The sequence below is a fragment of the Protopterus annectens genome, chromosome 6.part0 (assembly GCF_019279795.1).
Source record: "Protopterus annectens isolate FY-2018-M chromosome 6.part0, PAN1.0, whole genome shotgun sequence".
NCBI lineage: Eukaryota > Metazoa > Chordata > Ceratodontiformes > Protopteridae > Protopterus > Protopterus annectens.
The window spans coordinates 1,708,137,034-1,708,158,246 of NC_056737.1; the positions used below are offsets into that span (position 1 = coordinate 1,708,137,034).

The window sequence follows — 21,213 nt, forward strand, 5'->3', positions numbered from 1 at the left end:
GCTATTTTAAAAACATTTTTTAATTAATGCGACACTAGCTAAGTAGTGTCACGATATTGTAACCAAGAATTAAGGTTCTGTAACCTGCTGCTACAATTTAATAGCGTGAATTACTTTCATGCTTCATATTTAAAAAATGACTTCCAGTCAATGCTGTGCACTACTAAGCTAGTGTCTTAGATTTAGGATGTCTCCCAAAATCTGCTAAATGACCCTAAGTAAGTCTCCTTTAAAGGGTGTTATGATTAAATCAATATTTTCCTTCATTCCTCCACATCTGAAATTGTGGAATTCATGCATCTATAAACAGCTTTACTGACTTGTCCAAGTGGTGACCCTCTTCAGAGAGTACACTGCATGGCAAAAGGAGCAACCTCAGAATTGTACTAGCTCCTGAAAACCATTCTCACCTGTTCACAGAGGTGACAAATGTTGTTTATGTCTTCTTTGGACACTTCTGTACCCATAGAAATTTCTGCTGCCACTTTAACTTCTGCTTCTGTTTCCTCTGGCAGGATGTCAGACAAGTCTGCAGTGGACACATTGATTCGATCTCCTACAACAGAAAAAGGAAAGCCAAGAACATACCAGTAGTGCTCCAGGAAAATACAGTAAAGGCTTGTTCTGTCAACTACATCTCATCACACCTGACTATAGAACATACAGAACATTTACTAAACCTGACTTTACAGTTAACAAGGTCACAGTCAAGAGGCTCAAACAGGTGCACACTTGGTTCCAAGACAGCAGAAGGAAGATGTGGGCATTCTACCTTGCAGAAGCCACAATTAATTAATGCTAAAATCATGGACAGAAACTACATACCAAAACATGTTATTGTATCCTTTGGAAGTTATCTACTCGAGGGAGCTACCACATTGACAATACGCCTCTAGGAGTTGACCCAGTTGTTCGGGAATTTGGAACTTGTGGACAGTGACCTAACTTTTAACTAGCTTGTGTCTACTGTTGAAAAAAATGTCCTTTTATATTACACAGCTGATAAAGAATGTCTAGACCTAGGGAAGGGATGTTATTGCCCCCCTTTACTCAGCCCTTATTAAGCCAATCATTGAATATAATGCTCCCTTTGGCATGCATCTGTCCAGGCAAATGCAACAGCTGAAACACCGACAGACATCTCTTTAAAAGGGAATGAGGCCTAAACATGTCCAACATGGATCAATTCAAAGCCCTCTCACTACACTCTTGTCCACTGACTAAGAGGTAACACACCTGGTATAGAAGGCATACTCCAACCCAATATTCATGGATTTACTCCACATCACCACGTCAAACGGCATCAGAAATTCTAGAGATCTAAATCTCTTCTGCAACAAAATAGTTTGGATGGACAGGTTCATCCTGCAAAGAAAAAAATACAGCTTCTTTAGAAGAGACTCCAGCCATGAAAAACAAAGGTCATCCCTCACACTTTCAAGCACAACTTGGATCTACAGATGGGAAATAGATTTATCCCAGGACTGCCCCCCTGTTCTATTAATGGCCAGACAAGCTCCTAAATAATGTGAGGGAGTTTAGGCAAGGGATAAAGTACCTATGGTATGATTTCAGTTATTTTGTTGTTTTGTTTGTCTTTCGGCTTTTCCCGGTAAGGGGTCGCCACAGCAGAACTCCGGTCCGCTAATGATTGGCAGTAGATTTTTACAAAACACAGAGGTGCTAGCTCGACGCTAAGCCTTCAACTAAGGCAAGCCCATTTATGCACGCATGTCTTTCGAACGCTACCCAACTGCAGGGAGGACATGCAGACTTCACACAGAAGGCACTCCTAAGCCCAGCCAAGAATCAAACGGGAGAACCTCTTTCTGTGAGGTAACAACGCTAGTTATTTTCATTAAAGGTAAAAAAAACACTTTACCGTAGGATGGGTAAGGTCAATCTAACCTCAAATGGGAAACTGGCTAGGCTTAAATGGCACACAAAGGTAGCTTGCCTAGTAGGTGCATATGAATCAAACAATTACATTGAACCACAACTTACTCATTGAAATCCTAAAAGCCCAATCACTTGACTCACAATCTCTACTATGGTTTAAATCCTATCTTGAAAACAGACAGCAAGCAGTCCTTCGGAATAATACCCTTTCTTCTTCCCTCCCTGTGAACATCAGAGTACCTCAAGGCTCCATTTTAGGTCCTCTTCTCTTTTCATTATTTATTAACAATCTACATGCCAAAATTCCTCAAGCCACTTGCATTCAATATGCTGATGACTCAACATTAATTTGCTCTGCCAAGTCCATAAACTCTCTCCAATTCCAGACCCAAACAGTATTAAACAGTGTTGAAAATTGGTTCATGCAACACTGCCTCCTTCTGAACCCTAAAAAACAAAACTGCTACTCTTTGCTCCTACTCTTAAGTCACCTCTACCAAATTTCATAATAACCTCTAACAATGGCACAAATATAGTCCCCGACACCACAATCCGTTTATTGGGTGTTACAATTGACAACACCCTTAGCTTTGATGACCATATTAACTCAACAATAAAAACTGTCAACAAAAAATTAGGGTCCCTCTACAGACTCAAACCCTTCCTTACCCCCCCCCCCAGCAAGAATTACTATTGCTCAGACCCACCTATCCTCTACCCTGTTCTATGCTTCTGCAATTTATACTAATCTGTCTAGAAATAACATTACTAAACTTTCCACCTGTTAAAATAATATAGCTAGATTTGCTACCAGTTCCCCCTATAGAACACACCACTGTCACAACCTCAAACAACTGGGATGGCTACAACTGGATAACAAATTACTCTATCAGCAACTTATCACCCAAAAAATACTCTATCACCCTAATAATACCCCAATCCTTACTAATCACCCCCTACAAAAATCTCCCTACACTTCGCTCAGCTAACAAATTTCTAGTTTCTTCCGTCAAATCTAACAAAGCAGGGGACTCTCTCTTCACCAACACAGTGGGAAAAAGCTGGAATGAACTTCCCTAGTGAACTTTCCTCTCTTGCTTCCACTCAACTATATAAAAAGCATCTTAAAGAATATCTAAAGAATTGTTGGCTTTGTCCCTGCTCCAACCCTGATTGATTAGACCCAATATACAAGAATTACACCAGAACCAGGTTCCTATTGTTCTTTCCTTTCTTGCATCTACTCCCACCCGATAAGAATTAACTTTAACCATCATCTAATAACTCACTGCTCTCTCCCTTATATAACCCTGTCTGACCTCTAAACCTCTTTTCTACTCTCTCAACTCTTCTCTTCTTCACTGCTTTATAATAATAATAAAAAAAAAAAAAAAAAAAAAAAAAACGATGTTATATTTTTTGGAATTTTTTTTTTTTTATAAGCATCGCATCCTCAAATTAAACAATGTGTTTTTAAATAGATGTAATTTTTTACTGTATATTGTAAACGTGTCTCTGCTACTGGTTGGAGCTTTTCTCCCTGGGCCTCTACTGAAAATGGACATATATCCAGTTAAACTAGCCTAGTCAACAAATGTAAATAAATAAATAAATACATAAATAAATAAATAAACAAACAAACAAACAAACAAACCCGACAATCTTTTTTTTTTTTTGCCCTGCTAAAGAAGGGCCAAATTATACCTTGGTATGTTCACCTCCTTCAGGAGTAGGACACTGAACTATTTACACAGACTTCTGACTGTGGAAAAAAATGTTAAAATGTAGTTAACAGACAGTCAACACCACCCAACAAGTAAAGTAAATTATAAAAAATTCTAGGAATACATGGAGGTGAGAAGGTGATAAGCCCCTTACAAACTGGTAGGTTACCAATACTTTCCTATTTAGTGCGAATCCTCTTTTAAATATTTTTTTATCCAAAATTGGACTCGTGCAACAAGTCTTCAAACTAATGTTTTTTAGTCAAAGCCTTGTATCCCCATACAGCAATTTGGAGTGATCTTGCTTGCCTCAACAGGTGACTGCCTTACCTCTCGGAAGGTTGAATAGACAGAGGCCAAGTAAATGTGTGCCTTTATGTATACTAAATCCAGTATCCCAAATCTTTACAAATAAAAATTTCCTACATTTGAAGCCCCAAATCAGGTATTCAGGACTTAAAACCAGATTATAGGCACAAAGGAGAAGACTTGAAACCAGCATCTAGCTCAATGCGTATTTAAAAGACTGAGCTAAAATAAGCATCAGAACTAAATTGAGTGCAGAGCTTTTTTTTTTAATCACTGTACTCTGAATAATAAAATTAGTCTAATTTTGTACCGATTCAGAAAATTCTTTAATGCAAAAGAATTAACATTCCTTTTTTTTGTTCACGGCACTTTATCCCAGAGAAAAAAAAATGGCTTTTTTAAGCTTACTGGGAGTCACCAACAAAGGACACAAGTCCTATGGTATACCATAACATTCCTATAGTATAATGTTCAACAGATGGGAAACAACATACTCTTCTCAGACTAATGTGACCTCATAAGGTGTTTTACCCTTCAGCCCAAAAAAATGAACAGAGCTTCATATTCTGCAAATCAAATTGTACACAGCTTCATATTCTGCAAATCCTGTATAGTACAAAGTTTCAGAATTGTTTAATTAAGTCTGACCTATTCCCTTATTTACCTATCAGAATTTTCACTTTACACTGTTACAAAATCTAAATGCCAAAACTCTCAATTTTCTGTTACTTTCCATTCAGAAATTAAAAAAAAAAAAAAAAACAATCATGTTTTGGTTGCAGTGACTTTACTCCACCACCTCTCCACATTCCAATCTGTATAAATATTACCCAAGCATTAATTCCACATGTGGGGAACCTGTATCCATAAAATGCACAATATACACTTCAAACTCTTCAAAGCCTCCCAAAATGCACTCCATACCACTTCGTTTTGTTAGCTTACTCGGATCTTTCTCTCTCTAAAATTGTACTACCAGCAAATTTAATTGTACTACCAGCAAATTTACACCATCTGTTTATCATTCATTTTACGCTTTTATTAAAATCAGAAGAAAAAGTAGTACTTGTGTATTATCGCAACCACATCATGTAAACCGCTTTATGAGAAAACCTGCGTACTACAGCAACCAGCAGACGAATGTCTTATCAGAAGTGTTTCATCGTGCACTGTTTCAGGGTTGGTTACCACACTTCAAAATAGTAAAGTCAGCCAACTCTGTTGTATTTTTAAATCTTGGAAACGTTTGCTGTAGAAAGTGAAACACGCCCCGCCTTTTTGGCATAATAAATGAATACATCGCTGGAGTCGTCTCGTGTAAATATCGATAGTTAACCTGTTACCACAAGAAATCTGAACTGGTTACAGTGACTGAGTGCGTGGGGAGGGGGGCAGGCAAGAAAAAAAAATCTAAAAATGCCTTCTTTACTGACTTCAATCCTCAGAGATTTGCAGGAAAAACACAGTTTGGAGGAACGGACCAAAATATGAGGTAAAGTATACTTAACTACATACCAACAGTTGCAAGGTGGTGCTCTTTACAAGCAGCACCATGTTTATATCACATATTTTACAATTTGTTAATAAAACCAAATCAAACCTAAAAAAGATGTGTACCGCTTTATTGGACCGCAACACAACAAGAGTCGCACAGCTCACCTTCATTGATTAATGATTCTAGAGAAAGATAAGGGGGTGGCAGACATCCCAAACCATGGGCAAGTTGTTCATTTTAATTCATTTTAAAAAGAAAAGGTTTCTTGTAGGTTGTATGCGTTAATCTAAACAGAAAACGCATTGAACTTTTCTCAAAGCGGTTTTCATAATGTGGTTGTTGTATTCCTCTTCAACCCTACAGACATCGCATTCTCTTTACAGATGGCATTTACTGAGAGTAAAAGTTTGTGGAATACTCTGTTTTTGCACTAAAGAAGCAAGGATCAACAAAACAGAATCTTTAATTTCTACTTTAAGTTTGCCAGTCCTCCAAATGACTGTTAAACCACAATACTGATATCAAAATTCCAAAAATCATTCCATGCCCTTCTGATATTACATACCTTACTGTATTTACTATCTGCTCAACAGTTAATGCAAAAGATGGATAATTTATAGTCCACACCCTTAAGCCATCTAAAACGTTAAACATTTTAGGAAGCCACATTTTGATGCAATTTTTTTTCTTTTTTGTTAGTAAAAAAAAAAAAAAACGAACCTGACCTGCAGTAGTATGACATACTCCAGTGAAGTTCACAATCAGATGGTAGGGGGAAAAAATCCTGATTATGTACTTACTGAGGAAAAAACACGAACCAAAACCAAATAAAAATGAATAAATGGAAGGAGTCACCAACTGAGCACTACAGCACTAAATCAAAATACACCTCCTATGAGGAGATCCCAGCGATTAATGAATCGGGGGGCAAGGAAATGGAGGCTATGGACAAGTGAACTATCAGAATCAATGGAGGAGGGGGAGACAAAAACAACATTGAAGGTGACCAATGATGGACATGAAGGGACTGGGATGCATGTATGTAATATTGTCAAAATTTTGAACATGATTTTAGCATTTATAATTACAGTAGGACAACTGTTGAGTACTGATTGGGCAGAATTGTTTTCAAAAGGGCTCAACTTTGTGCCAACAACTGGAAGTGATTTAGTTAATACTATCTTGGAGTTTAAATTATTCACTAGGAAGTTGAATTTGGCACTTTTTTTCTCACAGTCAGGGGATGGGGCATTTAATTTGCAGGGTAATTCAGGCCTAAACAGAGCAAGTACCTTCATTCCCCCCATGCACCGGATAGTACAAATGTATGAGACCCTTTGTGCAAAAGAATTTAGGAAAGTGGTTTCTAAAAACAAATATCTTTTTGGCAAAAATGGGAAAAGCAATTTAACAAGTCAAGAAAGTTCATTGCTCCATGATATTTTAGACAATGATGAAATCAGGATTATGAAACCGGATAAGGGGGGAGGAATTATCATGGATGTATGTGATTACAACAATAAAATGACTGATCTAATATATAGTAACACCTACACAGAGGTTTCCAAAAATGAGCTGAATATATCTTAGCGACGTATTGATTTAGATATTGAACAACTTTTATTGAACGAACAAATTACTTTAGAAACTTCAAGATTTTTGGAGGGAAAACATCCTAGGATTCCCACCAACTTCGGAATCCCTAAAGTACATAAGAGTATTTCCGATCCCCCTTACGACCAACTGTTGATGCAAAAGCATCTAAAACCTTCAGTCTGGCCAAATACATTGACGGTACAGTCAAACATACCCTGGATAACAGAGACTTGGTGATTAAGGATTCCTGGGACTTTCTAAAGTTAAGAATGAAATGTACCACGAGGACTTGATATTGGTCACCATTGACATTTGTGGCCTCTTTTCTGTAATACCCCATGATATTGGACTAGAATGGTTCTAGGACTACTTATGTTTGAACAGTTCATTGAACCATGAAACTAGCCTTACAAGTATGGAGATGGTTCTGGATAACAATTTCATTACCTTTGAAGGACATTTATTTAAGCAGGTGCAGGGGGTGGCAATGGGCGCATGTTGTGCGCCGTTATTTGCCAACATTGTACTAGCCCAGTGGGAAGACCTCTACATAGTGAACTCTGAATTTAAGGATATGTGGGTACTATATGGACGGTACCCGTATGATTTGGTCCTATTTTGGCACGGGAGTGAGGATGACCGGAATAGGTTCTTCACTTATATCAACAATGCTACTAACTTTTTTAAATTTACCATGACCAAGGATCTTGACACTTTGAATTACCTGGATGCTACCATCAAGAAGGACCACTCTAAGGGTGAGTTTACCTCACACCTTTTCAGGAAGCCCACCTACTCTAACTCTGTTACATTTTGAGAGTTGCCACCCTCTGCACCAGAAGTCCCTTGTCAAGGGTCAATATGTAAGATTGGCCAGAATGGTTTCTGATCAGGATGATTTTATTAGAGAATGTGATGTCCTAATGGGGATGTTACAGAAAAGAGGTTGCCCTTTTAAATTTGTCAATGCCATAGCTGAAGAGAGATGGGGGCATTTACACTACACTTTTAGAAAATCCTGGAGGCTTGATTAGAGCCCCTGGATTGGTAAAAACTGAGTGTTTTAGTAGGGCATGTGTCCTCCCTTTCACCAGAGATTTTTTTAATTTTAGAAGTATTATTTACGACTTTTGGACCATGTTTTGTATGGATGACAAAATAAACAAAAGGTTGGGGGGGAAACCTCTTGTGGTATACAAAAAGGGCACTTCATTGAAAGGTCTGGTGGAGAGGAAAAAGCTAAAGGCAGGCCTAGGTGGAACTTTTAAATGTGGGAGGTGTGGACAATGTCCTTTCATATTGGATACGGATTCAATTAAAGTTAGGAATTATGGTAAACAAAAAGTATTATTGTTATACCAAGGGAGTGGTCTACATCGCAACCTGTATGGTATGTGATGGTTATGTGGGGATCAGAGCCCTCAGACAAAGAATATACCAACACAAATATAATATTCAGAAAAACAAAGATACCAATGCTTTATACAAGCACGTTAAGGTACATCAGACACACTCCTTCAAAATTTTTGTATTAGAACAAGTAGACTTGGGTCCATGAGGGTGACTACTTCCTAGAATTTTTAGAGCTCAAGTGGCAGATTAATTTGCATATCAACCACATGGGCTCAATGACCAGACTTCCATTAGTTCTGTACTGAAACTAAAATCAGCTTTCTTTATGTGATTTTATTAGGACATATTTTGAATCATGTTGTATTATATTTTATTTGGTTGGGGTTTATGGTTTCGTTGCAGTTTTCTGTTGTTTTGGATACTGTCATTTTAAATAACTTAATTAACTTATAGGAAATGGTGCTTTATTGTTGTTATCCAATGTTTAAGAGGGTTAGGGTATTTAATCATGTTACTTTGGTTATTTAAATGTTCTGATGAAGTCTAGTGGATTTTGACGAAAGCGCTTAACTTTAATAAATTATTTTGATTTAGTGCTGTAGTGCTCCATTGGTGACTCTTCCCATTCATTAATTTTTATATACTTACTGAAATGTACAACCGAGTCCTCATAAAACCCAATTAAGCTCTTAACGCCCTTGCCCTCCTTTAATCAGTAAAAACTAACGTGAAAAATATGCAAAAACTAATGGCAGCTGCCCAATGCTACCTACCTATTTTCTTTACACATTTACAGTACGCCAAGTTGTCAGTGATGATTTTGGAAAGTTCTGGGAAATGCCAGCCATACCACTCCCTGCAGCGCATTATATAATTATTTAATTCTTTGTCCAAGTCATCTAGAAGAGCTGTGGAAAAGTAGATAGAAACCATTAATCATAGTGCAGTTAATGCCAGATGATAGCTACAACACATATTTCAAGTTAAATCTTTCTTTTACATCACTGGATGCCTATTCAAAATAAATATCATAAAGTCAGTACTACAGATAAAACAGAATTCCTATGTTAACTGTTAAATGTGCATTTTAGCAACACAGAAAACACACAACTTATTCAACCTGAATCCGTGTGTGATACATTAGTGTGGAGAATCCAAAGCTATTTTGCAATGAAGTTTCAGAAACCAGCTTTTAAAAACCTTGCATAAAAGAAAAATTAAAATGTTGCCTATGTTACTGTTTACTTCCATATGTTTGAGGGATCTACGCTATGTAAAACCATGAAAATATATGCATCAAAAAAACCTAGTGTATAGTGCAAATAGAAAATTATACCAACTTCCATCAGAAAATAACCGGTCACACCTTTATTACACTCAACATAACTGTAATGACCTCAAAAGACAGTGATTAAAGAACTCCACCCAAATGTGTGGTGGCATAGTGACATAAGCACTGATATCACACAACTCTTGACTTTAAAAGTAGAGAGCCTGAATGTGCAAGCTGCATCTACGCAGGTTCTCAGTAGTCACCTGGCTTCTCCCCCACATTCAAAAGATGGTAAAACAGGGCTCGACTAAACTGCCCACAGATATGCACATCACTTGCGACTGATCGAGCTAACAACTGTGTGCACGCATGCACATGATTCCTGCAATGAACACATTCTATACATGGATTTGGTTCTCTGCAATCCACATTATACACACTGAGTGTTGTGACAGGTTCTGGGACCCTCAACCAGAAATAAGGTGAGGTAAAAAAAACAAATTAAAAGTTTGTTGGGGAGAGGGGTGCGAACATGATGGGAGGAAGCTGCAACAAGGAAGGAAAAAAAATGGTGAACAGAAGAACACTGACTGCATGGTACAAATGACAGGTTTAAGGTAGTAAAGACTGAATGGCATTTATACAGAAGGAATGGATACCAAGGGCATAAATTGGCAGAAACACTTTACTGAAAAATGGAGAAAGGACTGCTTTAGTTAACTGTAATGCAAAACGCTGGCCAACTAACTACACATTTCCAAAAATTGGGGAACAAAGGGCTGTGAAAAGCTACACAATAGGCAGAGCCCCTCACTAACACTCTTCAAGAGAAGCCTTGACGAGTGGATGGGTAACGGAAAGTACACCCCTGGGATCACGTCACTGGCTCTGCTTGACAGAGGCTCAGTTAATTAATCAATGGGGCGGCGAAAGCCAACACACTCTGGCTAGGCTTATAAATGCCCTCGGGCAGATAGCCTAGTACCTACCTATGAACCTATAAGAGCTATCAGAATGAAAGGTAAAAGAAACGCATGAAAAACATGCTCTGCTTTCAAATAACGTTTTAATCCCAACCCCTTAAAACACTCCCTGTATGCTACTGCAGGAAATTATTCCCTCAGTACACTGCCTTAAACATGGAGCACTAAACTATTTTCCTCCATGAAACGCACAACACCTGGCAAAAGAAACCGCATCCTGCATTCGCCTTCCTCATTAAACGGTAACTTCATGTACCTCCACAACACACACACAGAATGACTACGTACACAGAAAACACTGTATTCAAAAAAAAAAAAAACCGAGCAGTGCAATTTCAAACACAAAGGGAAAACAGTGAACAGTTTAAAAACAGGAAGCGGCACAGGCTTACAGGAGTTTTAAAGGTAAACCTGGATTTGGGATTTGATTAGACAATGGAGAAACATTCTACATACATCATATTCCTCTGCCAAGTGCTTTCACAAAATGTACAGTAATTCTGTCAAGATCTCCTTGACAAATACAAACTAAGGCACAGACTGTTAAAGTGTGTGTGGGTGGGGGGTATATCCCCAACTACAGTTTCATACTTGGGTTTATGTACAAGGTAAGGTGGATAAGGTTTTTATAAAGGAGAATGACAATGGATTTTGAGGAAGAAACTGGGTTTCCAAAAAAAGTACTTGACAGACATCTAATTTGCAAACAAAAAAGAAAATGGAAAAAATTGTCAGATACTACAGTAAAAGGCTTAGAAAAACATGCTCAATGAAAAATGAGAACAGGTTACTGTTTCAAATGATATACATGAATCATACTATAAGAAATATTATGAAAAAGAAAACATGGCACAAAAGAAACGAAAAAGTTAACAATGAATGTGTGGAAAGCACAGTTGTGTAATATCTTACCACAACAGTAGATGCCCTAATCTTCACCGTTGCAGTATTCCTTACACTAGGAATCCCTGCCAAAGGCAGCCCGACGTCCGGCCAGTATACCAAAGCCTTAGGTTGTAATAGTCACGTTGTACATCACACGTGCTCCCTGCGCATAGCATAGGGTATAAAGATGATGTACCTTCCTCAAAAATGAAAAACCCCAGGAGAAACAGTCCAAGTAACAAAAGAAAATCTCAATCAAAAGAGAGAAAAAAAGGAGGGAGGAAATACTGCAACAGTGAAGAGATTGTCATCTACTGTTGTGGTAAGAGTTTACACAACTGTACATCATTCCAGGTCACTGTTGCAGTACTCCTTACACTTGAGAGTAAAAGGCTCAGGAGGAAAATTTGGAGGAGGAAAGTCCAGCAGGGTACAAGAAAACTATGGAGAATAGAAACCACAACCAACTTATAGTGCTTTGTAAAACCATGTAGAGAAGTCCAAGAAGCTGGTTCAAGGATGGAGCTGGTAACTAATCCTTAGAAAAAAAGCACCAGAAGAAGCCACAGCCCTGGCAAAGTGAGCCTTAACAGAAGAAAGGCTTTTCCCTGGAAGAGAGTTGTTGTGTCTTTCGGCTTTTCCCAGTTAGGGGGTCGCCACAGCGGAACTCCGGTCCGCTAATGATTGGCAGTTGATTTTTACGTGCAGAGTTGCCGGCCCTGACGCACAACCTTCAACGAAGGTACGCCCATTCACGCATGTCAACACACAGAAGACGCTCTAGCGGAGAATCTAACAGGACAACGTCTTACTGTGAGGCGACAATGCTACCGCAGCACCATGAAGAGAGTTGTTGCATCTTTCGGCTTTTCCCGGTTAGGGGTCGCCACAGCGGAACTCCGGTCCGCTAATGATTGGCAGTAGATTTTTATGTACAGAGTTGCCAGCCCTGACGTACAACCTTCAACGAAGGTACGCCCATTCACGCATGTCTCCACACAGAAGACGCTTTAGCTGAGAATCGAACAAGACGTCTTACTGTGAGGCGACAACCCTACCGCAGCACCACCACCGCAGTTAGCACCATGAAGAGAGTAACAAAAGGAAATGTCATGAAGAGATCAAGGAAGAAATAGTTTGCTTACAAAACAACTAAACCTAAAGATCTAAAATGAAAAGAAAGTGTTACTCAGATTTACGAATGGCTTTACTTTTATCTAAATACTAGATTTGTCTATGCAAATCTAAGTTGTGAAGAGCCTCCCCACTAGCAGACTGCTGAGAAGGGAAAGAGGTGGGCAAATTAACAGACTGATAAGAGACAGTTCATTAACCACCTTGGGCATAAAAGGAAGATTAGAATAAACAGACACACCCTGTCCCTAAGAAAACTAAAAAAGAGATACAGCCATAAGAGCCTGAAGCTCAGACACCAACCTAGCTGAAAGTAAGGGACAAGTACAATGCTGTAAGGAAGCTGAAGCTGCAGGCTCCTTAGGAGCCATAATCAATTTTTTTCCAGGACAAAAATAAGGTCCCAGGAAGGAGGAAAAGGCTTTTAGGATGCCAAATATGAAGGACACCTTTAAGGACTTGTTCAACTTCAAATCTAGAAAAAAAAAAGGAGGGGTCAAAGGCAGACAAGCAGAAACAGTTGACAGGTAGGCTTTAACAGAACAGTATGCTAGCCCAGCACTGAGCAATTCACATAAATACACGAGAAGCAAAGAAGCTTCCACAGAAAGTAGATCCAGGTTATGAGCAAGACACCAAGCAGAAAACCCTTCCATCTGAACAAATAAGATTGCCTTGTCTCTTGCAAAACCTGGAGCACATCCTCTGAAAAAGGGTTTTGATTCCTTTTAGGCCCATCACCTAAAGTGTCAACTGAAGAATGGACAAGTGGGGATGGACAAGTGGGGATGGACAACAGACCTCTTGTCTTGTGTGAGTAGGTCCACTCTGTGAGGTGACTTGTGATGACTGCCCTTGGCTAAAAGCAGAAGGAGCCAATGCTGTCCAGACCAAAAGACAGGCACTTGATCTTGTTCCATCTTGAATAGGACCCTTGGTATGAGAGGAAGGGGATTGACAGCATAAAGAAACATCCCCTTCCAAGAAAAAGATAGGGCATCCACCTTCCAAACCAGAGGACATGGGACTCTGGTGCAAGAGAGAATGAGGAAGCTGCCTATTCAGAAGGGAGACAAAAAGATCTACCTGAGAAGTACCCCACTGGTGGACAATGTCCAGAAACATCTTTGTGAAGTATCCATTTGCGGGTCTGTATTATGTACCTGCTCAGAGAGTCTGCCACAATGTTCTGTTCTAATGAAATATAAACAGTCTGTAGATGAAATATAAACAGCCTGTAGATAGTCACCTGATACTAGACAGCCAGATCTCAAGCCTGAAGCGCTAGTCTGCACAAGAGGTAATACCGTGTTCCCCCTTGCTTGTTGATGTACCACATCACTGTGGTATTGTCTGCAATAATTTTTAAGGGGCCCTGGAAAGCATAGAAAAAGGATGATGACATGGTCCTTCTTTTGAAGAAGGGACCAAAGGACCTAAACCTTCAGAGGGTCAAAGGAAGCTCCCCACCCTACTTCTGATGCATTTGAAGGGAGTTCCTGAGGGGGCCTGGAGGCTGAAAAGGAAGCCCTAGGTTGAGGAATAGTTTATGAATCCACCACTGAAGCTCCAGCATGAGGCATGGAAAGAGGAATTAAGAAGTCCAAAGGACGAGAATACTAAACCCAGACAGACTTTACAAACTACTGTAGCTTTCTCATATGAAGTCTGGCAACAGGAAGCATAGGAATGGTGGAACCCATGTATCCTAAAGCCCGTAGGAACTTCTAGGCTATAATGGAGATCAGAGGAGGAAGAAGGAATTAAAAAAAATGCAGTCAAGAGTTAAACCCTTGGGAGGAGGCAGGGGTATCAGCATAGGAATGGACTGGCGCTTGCACCCTAGAAAGACATGATCATGAGGAGTCAGGAAGGATTTTTTAAAATTCACTGTAAACCCTAGGCTTTGCAGAAGACTAATAGCATAGTGAAGATGCTGAAGCCAAATCCCCGGAGAGGAAGCCTAACTGAGCAGGTCATTCAGACAAGGACTGAATTCCCCTCATCCTGCAAAAAGCAATCACAAGAGTGAGGGATTTGGTAAAGACCCTTGGAGCAGTAGAGAGGCCAAAGGGCAAATCAGAGAACTGAAAATTCAAGGGGGGGGGGGGGGGGACAAAGAAATATAAACATTTCCTGAAATGGGAATGAACAGGAATAGACAGAGAGTTTCTCTGGCTCTCAAGGATGCCTAACTAGTAAAGCCTGAGTTAGAAGAGGAAATTATGTTTGAAGGGGATAACATTTGAACGGAAGGAACCTTCCAAAAGGTGTTGAGCTGGAAAAAATCCAGAATGGGTCTCCAGGTGCCTTCCTTCCTCTGAACAAAAAGCGTTCTGGAATAAAACCTCTTTCCCTCAAATGAGGGAAAGAAATTGCTTGATGGTTCCTTCAGACAAAAGGCTCTGAAGAACATCCGGGAAAAAAAGGTCCGCTATTCCGGAGGAGGTTGAGGGACACACAAAAAAGGGGAAGGAATTTTGAAGCCATCTAATATCCCTGACAAATGATGGACAGAACCAAAGAATCCAGAGTGATTCTTAACCAAATGGGAAGGGAAAGAGAAAGAAGACCTTGAGGAACTTGGCCAAGGAGGGAGAGAAGATAAATAGATCCTGGCTTGTCTAGAAAAGGAGGTTGGAAAAGGAGGTTTCTGAGCTGTAGAAGTCAGAGTAGACTTAGGAGGAACCCTTCTAGCATCACCTTTACCTTTGGGAGGAGGGCAAGACAGTCTACAGACAAAGGCTTACTCGGTAGGATAGTTACTTTGAAAATTGGGAACAGGGGAAACAAAAATGTTTCTATTCCTGTGTAGCCTTACCCCTTTCCTGAAGAGACAGCAGCTGCAGAACCAAAGAGATTTTTATTACCAACAGGAGCATTCATCAGCTTGGTCTTAATAATCAGCCAAAAGCTGAAGGCAAAGCCAAGTATACCTCAACACAGAACCAAAGGCAACAGCTCTAGAAGAGCATCATCTACATCATGACTATATTTAATAGAATGGCAGGCTACTTTTGAAGAGAGTAATGTGAAGTAGGGTATTTAAAATGGTGCACAATGTTCTTTCTGTATTAAGACTCTGATGATGCCTATGTGTTTGGCGAAAGCATCCTTTAATGCTTAGTCTAACAGTTTTGTATTTATTTTGCCTATTCCAATAAATCCTGCTGTTTATACCGCTGTGTGTCATCTTGTTGGGCTGGCGGCTGGACTTTGTGGTGCTTAAATTTCTTTTTTTGATTCTGCCCTGGTGGGTGTTATCGTTTTTCATTTTTTACTTTTGAAGAGAACCCGGACAAAGAGGGCTGAAACCTACCCCTCAGAATCACAAAGGTATGAAACATGAAAAAGTCAGAGAGAAGGATCAAAACATACTTGGTCATATAGGTCTGATAATTCACAGCCATAAAAGGCCAGAGTAGCAGCAGTGTACACCTTCTTACCCAATCCTTTCATGTTCTGCTGTCCTTGTCAGAGGGAGGGAAGCAGCTTAGAAGGTATGAGCATGGAAGGCTTATTAGAAGAAACAGATATAAAAAGGTCAGCAGAGAGACACAAAAATTTTTTTTTAGACAAGTAAAGAGGAGACACGACTACGCAGACTTTTAGGGACAAACGCTTGACAAATAGTGCAAGGCATGGTTGAGAGAAGCACCTAAGCAAAGCAAATACTGCTCATGACCGTCACTCATGACTGTCCCTGTGAGGACTCTCTCACACTGGCATGTCCCCTTTATGGATAAAATTTAACTCAGTCACAAAAAAAACTTCAATAAGCCACTTATCTAAAAACAGCTTGGCGACTAGCAGACAAGACAGCATTTAGACAGATTATCAGAGATGGCATTTGGACTGGGAGCAAAGAAATTCTGATGAAGGTACGTCCATATGTCAACATTTATGCCCTATGCCATACATGGGGAGCACACGTGTTGTACAACACCCCTATTACAACCTAATGTTTTGGTATACTGGACAGACATCTGGCTGCCCTAGTGTAAAGAATGTTGCAACAATGATATGGAAGGACATATCATATTACCGTCACAAAAAACATCCAGCAAATTATGACTGCATTAGGGACTATATATTCGTCTTGTTTAATGTTTTCTTTCAGACAAAGGAGCTTTTTTTTTTGCCCATGGTCAAAATTAAACTTAAACATGGACTTTGCATAAAATCAAAGGATATGGAGATACAAACTTCTCAACGTAGTCCTTTAACTGTATAGTTACTAGTTTGTATGCATAAAGAGGTGGAATGGGAAGACACTTACAGGAAAAGTATAAACAGCTGTATAAATACTGGAAAGATGGGATCACAATAAGAAAAAATAAATGGGGAGGTGTTAAAAGAACTAGAACATTAAAAAAATAAATGGAAAGACAGAAAAAAAAAAAAGAGTGGGACATGGAATGAATGAAATCTGATGCTGACATTCTGCAGAAAGTACAGTTGTGTACACTTAACCATGAATGTAGATGTTAGAGTGTCTTCACTGTTTGCAGTCATGACTGTAGGGCTCTCCCCTGCCGGCAGGCAGTCCTCGGTCGGCCAGAATCCCAAAGTCTGGGTCCGGCATCGGCTGTTCAGCCATGCTCCCTGACGTCAGAGCGCCAGGAGTACAAAGCTGACAGCCGGTGCCATGTTCTCCAGTTTTTCTTGCCCCAGATGTCAGAAGTTCCAAAATGAGTAAGGTCCCATACCTTTTGCAAATACACCTCAGAAGAAGGGTGAAAAAAGGAACCACACAAAAGAAAAAATAAGAGGGGACAGGAGGGAGGGAAACCCAGACTGCAACAGTGAAGACAGTCGAACATCTACATTTATGGTAAGTGTACACAACTGTACTATGTTCATCGTGTTTCACTGTTGCAGTCATGACTGTAGGGTAGAATCCCAAAGCAGAAAGAAAGGGAGGTGGTCATAAAGTAGAGGGGGCGGCTATAAGGCCCTGCAAGACTGCAGAAGCAAAGCCTGCCCTAGACTTAAGAGTAGAGAGGTAGATTGTAGTGCTTGGAAAAAGTATGCACTGAACTCCAAGTTGCAGCTTCCAAAATGTCTTTGGTAGGAACTCCCCTGAGGAAGGCAGCTGAAGTGGCAGCAGCTCTGGTAGAGCGAGTCCTTATACTCCCTGGGATTTGCTTTCCATGGTGTGAATAGCAAAATCTGATTCCATGAGCAATCCATTTAGAAATGGTCCGTTTTGAAATGGCTTTACCTTGGGAACTTGAAGCATAAGAAACAAACAATTGCTCTGATTTCCTGATGTCCTTGGTTCTGTCCAGGTAAAAACGTAGTTGCCTGTGTACATCCAAGGAATGTAAGATCCTTTCCCCTTTATTTTGAGGAGTGGGAAAAAAGATTGGCAAGTGAATAGTTTGATTTAAAGCCACTTTGGAAACCACCTTAGGCATGAAAGTAGGATTAGTCCTTAAAGACACCCTGTCTTGATGAAAAATAATATAAGGTTCTACAGCCATAAGAGCTTGCAACTCTGAAACCCTCCTGGCAGAGGTCAGAGCTAACAGGATGGCTGTCTTCCAAGATAAAAACTTGATGTCAGATGAGGCAGCAGGCTCAAAAGGAGGTAAGGTGAGCTTTTCCAAAACATAGTTGAGATCCCAAGCAGGAATGGGAGGAGATCTAGGGGGCCTTAAGTTCTTAGCTCCTCTGAGAAATTCTCTCATGAGCTGATGGCAAAAGATAGGAGGGTCTGTATTATAATGAGCAGAAATAGCAGAGGTGTGTATCTTTATGGAAGAGAAAGAGAGACCCTTATGTAAGAGGTCTGACAGGTAAAGTAAAATCTGAGGAATGTTAGGAATAAGAGGATCAGAATCCTGAGCCTGCATCCAGGAACAAAATCTTTTCCATTTTCCTGCATAAGATTTTCTAGTGCTAGGACGTCTGGCTTCTAAAATGACATCCATAACCTGCTTGGGTAGGAGAGAATGAATCAAAGATCCTGTATTAACCAGGCCGCCAGGCTGAGAGTTTTGACATGGGAGTGTAGAATCTGACCCTGGTGTTGGGACAGAAGGTTCGGAATCTGTGGTAAAACCCAGGGTGGCTCTAGACAAAGGTTTCTCAGTGTTTGGTACCAAAACTGTCGAGGCCAATTTGGGGCCAGCAAGATTATCATCTTGGGCTTGTCCTGCTTGATCTTTAGTAATACCTGTGGAAGAAGAGGAAGAGGCGGAAAGGCATATCCCGAGAGGTTTCTCCAACTGAATGATAGAGCATCCACTTTCCAAGCTAGATCGTGGAAAGTCCTGGTGCAAAAAATTTGTAGTTGATGATTGAGGTGGGATGCAAAGAGGTCTATGTGAGGACATCCCCAGACTGCTGTAATCATCTTGAATATTTCGGAGTCCAACATCCATTCGTGTGGATCCGAAAGGTTTCTGCTCAGACCGTCTGCCAGGAAGTTTTGCTTCCCTGGTAGAAACTGAGCTTGAAGGTCTAGTTTGCAAGCTAGAGCTGTGTTCCAAAGATCCATGGCTAGTCTACAAAGGGGATAGGAATGAGATCCCCCCTTGCTTGTTTATGTACCACATAACTGTGGTGTTGTCTGTCCGTATCAGTAGTTGTCCTGGTTGTAGAAGATTCCTGAAGGCCAATAGAGCTTTCTGAACGGCTAACATTTCCTTTAAATTGATATGCAGGTGCTTCTGATCCTTTGTCCAAAGGCCCTGCAGACAGTTGCCCCGAAAATGGGCTCCCCATGCATAATCTGAGGCGTCCGTGGTTAGAATCTGAGTGGCAGGAGGCAGACAGAAGGGTTTTCCTTTGTTTAGAGTACATGCCTTGGACCATCAAAGGAATTCCTTTTGAAGACAAGGCAGGACGGAGATCAGTATGTCTAGACTGTGACAATGCTGAGACCATACACTTTTTAGGTACCACTGTATTTTCCTCATATGTAGTTTTGCATATGGTACGAGAAGGATGCAGGAGGCCATGTAACCCAGAGCCTGCAGGAATCTCCTTGCAGATAGCGGAGTTGTAGTTGCTAAGGTTTTGAAAGTTGAAGCCAGCTGTAACTGTTTTTCAGAAATGCCATCTGGGTTGTTGAGTTTAGAGAAGCGCCCAGAAAAATTATCTGTTGTGAGGGTGTCAAATTTGACTTTTTTATGTTTACAGTGAATCCCAGGAACTTGAGAAGATTCTGAACAAACTGTAGATGCTGGAGTAAGACATCCTTGCTGTCTGCCTGAATAAGACAGTCGTCCAGATAAGGGTAAATTTGAATTCCCTTGAGTCTGCAATAAGTTACTACTGGAGCCAGGCACTTGGTAAAGACCCTGGGCGCAGTAGACAATCCAAAGGGCAGCGCAGAGAATTGGTAGTGCCTCGATCCTGCCTTGAACCAGAGGTATTTTCTGCGTTCCTGTCTGATGGGAATGTGTAAATATGCTTCTTTTAAATCCAAATTTACCATCCATGCATTTTTGGTCAGCATTGGTAGTAGCTGCTGTAGAGTAAGCATCTTGAATTTTGGTATCTCTAGAAAAGTGTTCAAAACTGACAGACCCAGAATGGGTCTCCATGAATTTTGCTTCCTGGGGACTAGAAAGAGCCTTGAGTAAAAACCTTGTCCCATCTCTGAAAGTGGAACTAGTTCTATGGCTTTCATAGCCAAGAGAGCTTCCACCTGGTTTAATGCCTCTGACCATTGATGTTTTGGAAGATCTGGCCATCCGCTTGGCCTTGGTGGGGTAGGAAAATGGAATTTGTAACCTCTTGAAACCACATCCAGAACCCACTTGTCTTGGGTTATACAAGTCCAATTTAGATGAAAAAGAGAAGGTTTTCCTCAGAGAGGGGCTTCCAGGCAAGAAGTTCCTGCAGCCCAACAGAGGGAGTCATTGAGTCTGTTTTCTATGAGCTTGCCACCTGTCTTCTCCTCCCCTAGGGGTGGAAGCAGTCCACTGTCTTGGTCTATAAGAAGCTTGCGTTTGAGGCCTACCTCGGGGGCGTCTATATCTACCCCTCTGAGGCCTGTCTGAATTGGGAAAGGACCAATTTTTTGTAGGCCAATTCCTGCTAAATCTGGGTGGCTGTACTTGTAAGAAATCTTTAACTGTTTTGCATGGACTTTGCCTTGTCCTCCATCTTTTTAATCACGTCTTCAGCTTTAGATCCAAATAAAACATTATGCTGAACAGGAGCATCCAATAATTTAGCCTTTACCTGATCTGGCAAATTTTGTTCCTTTAGCCATGCATGCCTTCTAATTACTGTGCCAGAGGCAGCAGCCCTACAAGAAGCCTCCAAGGCATCAAATCCACAGTGTAAACCATGCTTCCAAACTTGTTCAGTGGCATGCAATAAGTCATGTAGTTCCTTATCATCTGCACAGGTGGAAATGGAAGTTAGCTTTTGCTTTAAAACAGACAGGAGAAATTGCTGATATTTCAGCATATGAAACTGACAGTTTAAAGCCCTAATAGATAAAGTAGAAGAAGTGTACACTTTTTTGCCCCATCTTTCTAAAGATCTAGAATCCTTCTCAGTGGGAATGGGGTTTTTAGCAGAAGCGGCCTTAACAGCCTT

At 40.4% G+C, this 21,213-nt stretch overlaps 1 protein-coding gene across 2 annotated transcripts in view; it reads right to left on the minus strand.

Moving 5' to 3' along the window:
* The window catches only part of NOP58 (NOP58 ribonucleoprotein), a 581,042-nt gene that overhangs the window by 371,119 nt on the left and 188,710 nt on the right, over positions 1 to 21,213 (minus strand). For both annotated transcript variants that reach the window (XM_044075099.1, XM_044075098.1), the window contains 2 exons: positions 9,150 to 9,284; positions 411 to 556 (listed from right to left, as the gene is read on the minus strand). In XM_044075099.1, coding sequence (XP_043931034.1) covers positions 411 to 556; positions 9,150 to 9,284 — 281 coding nt within the window. The remainder of the gene's footprint in view (positions 1 to 410; positions 557 to 9,149; positions 9,285 to 21,213) is intronic.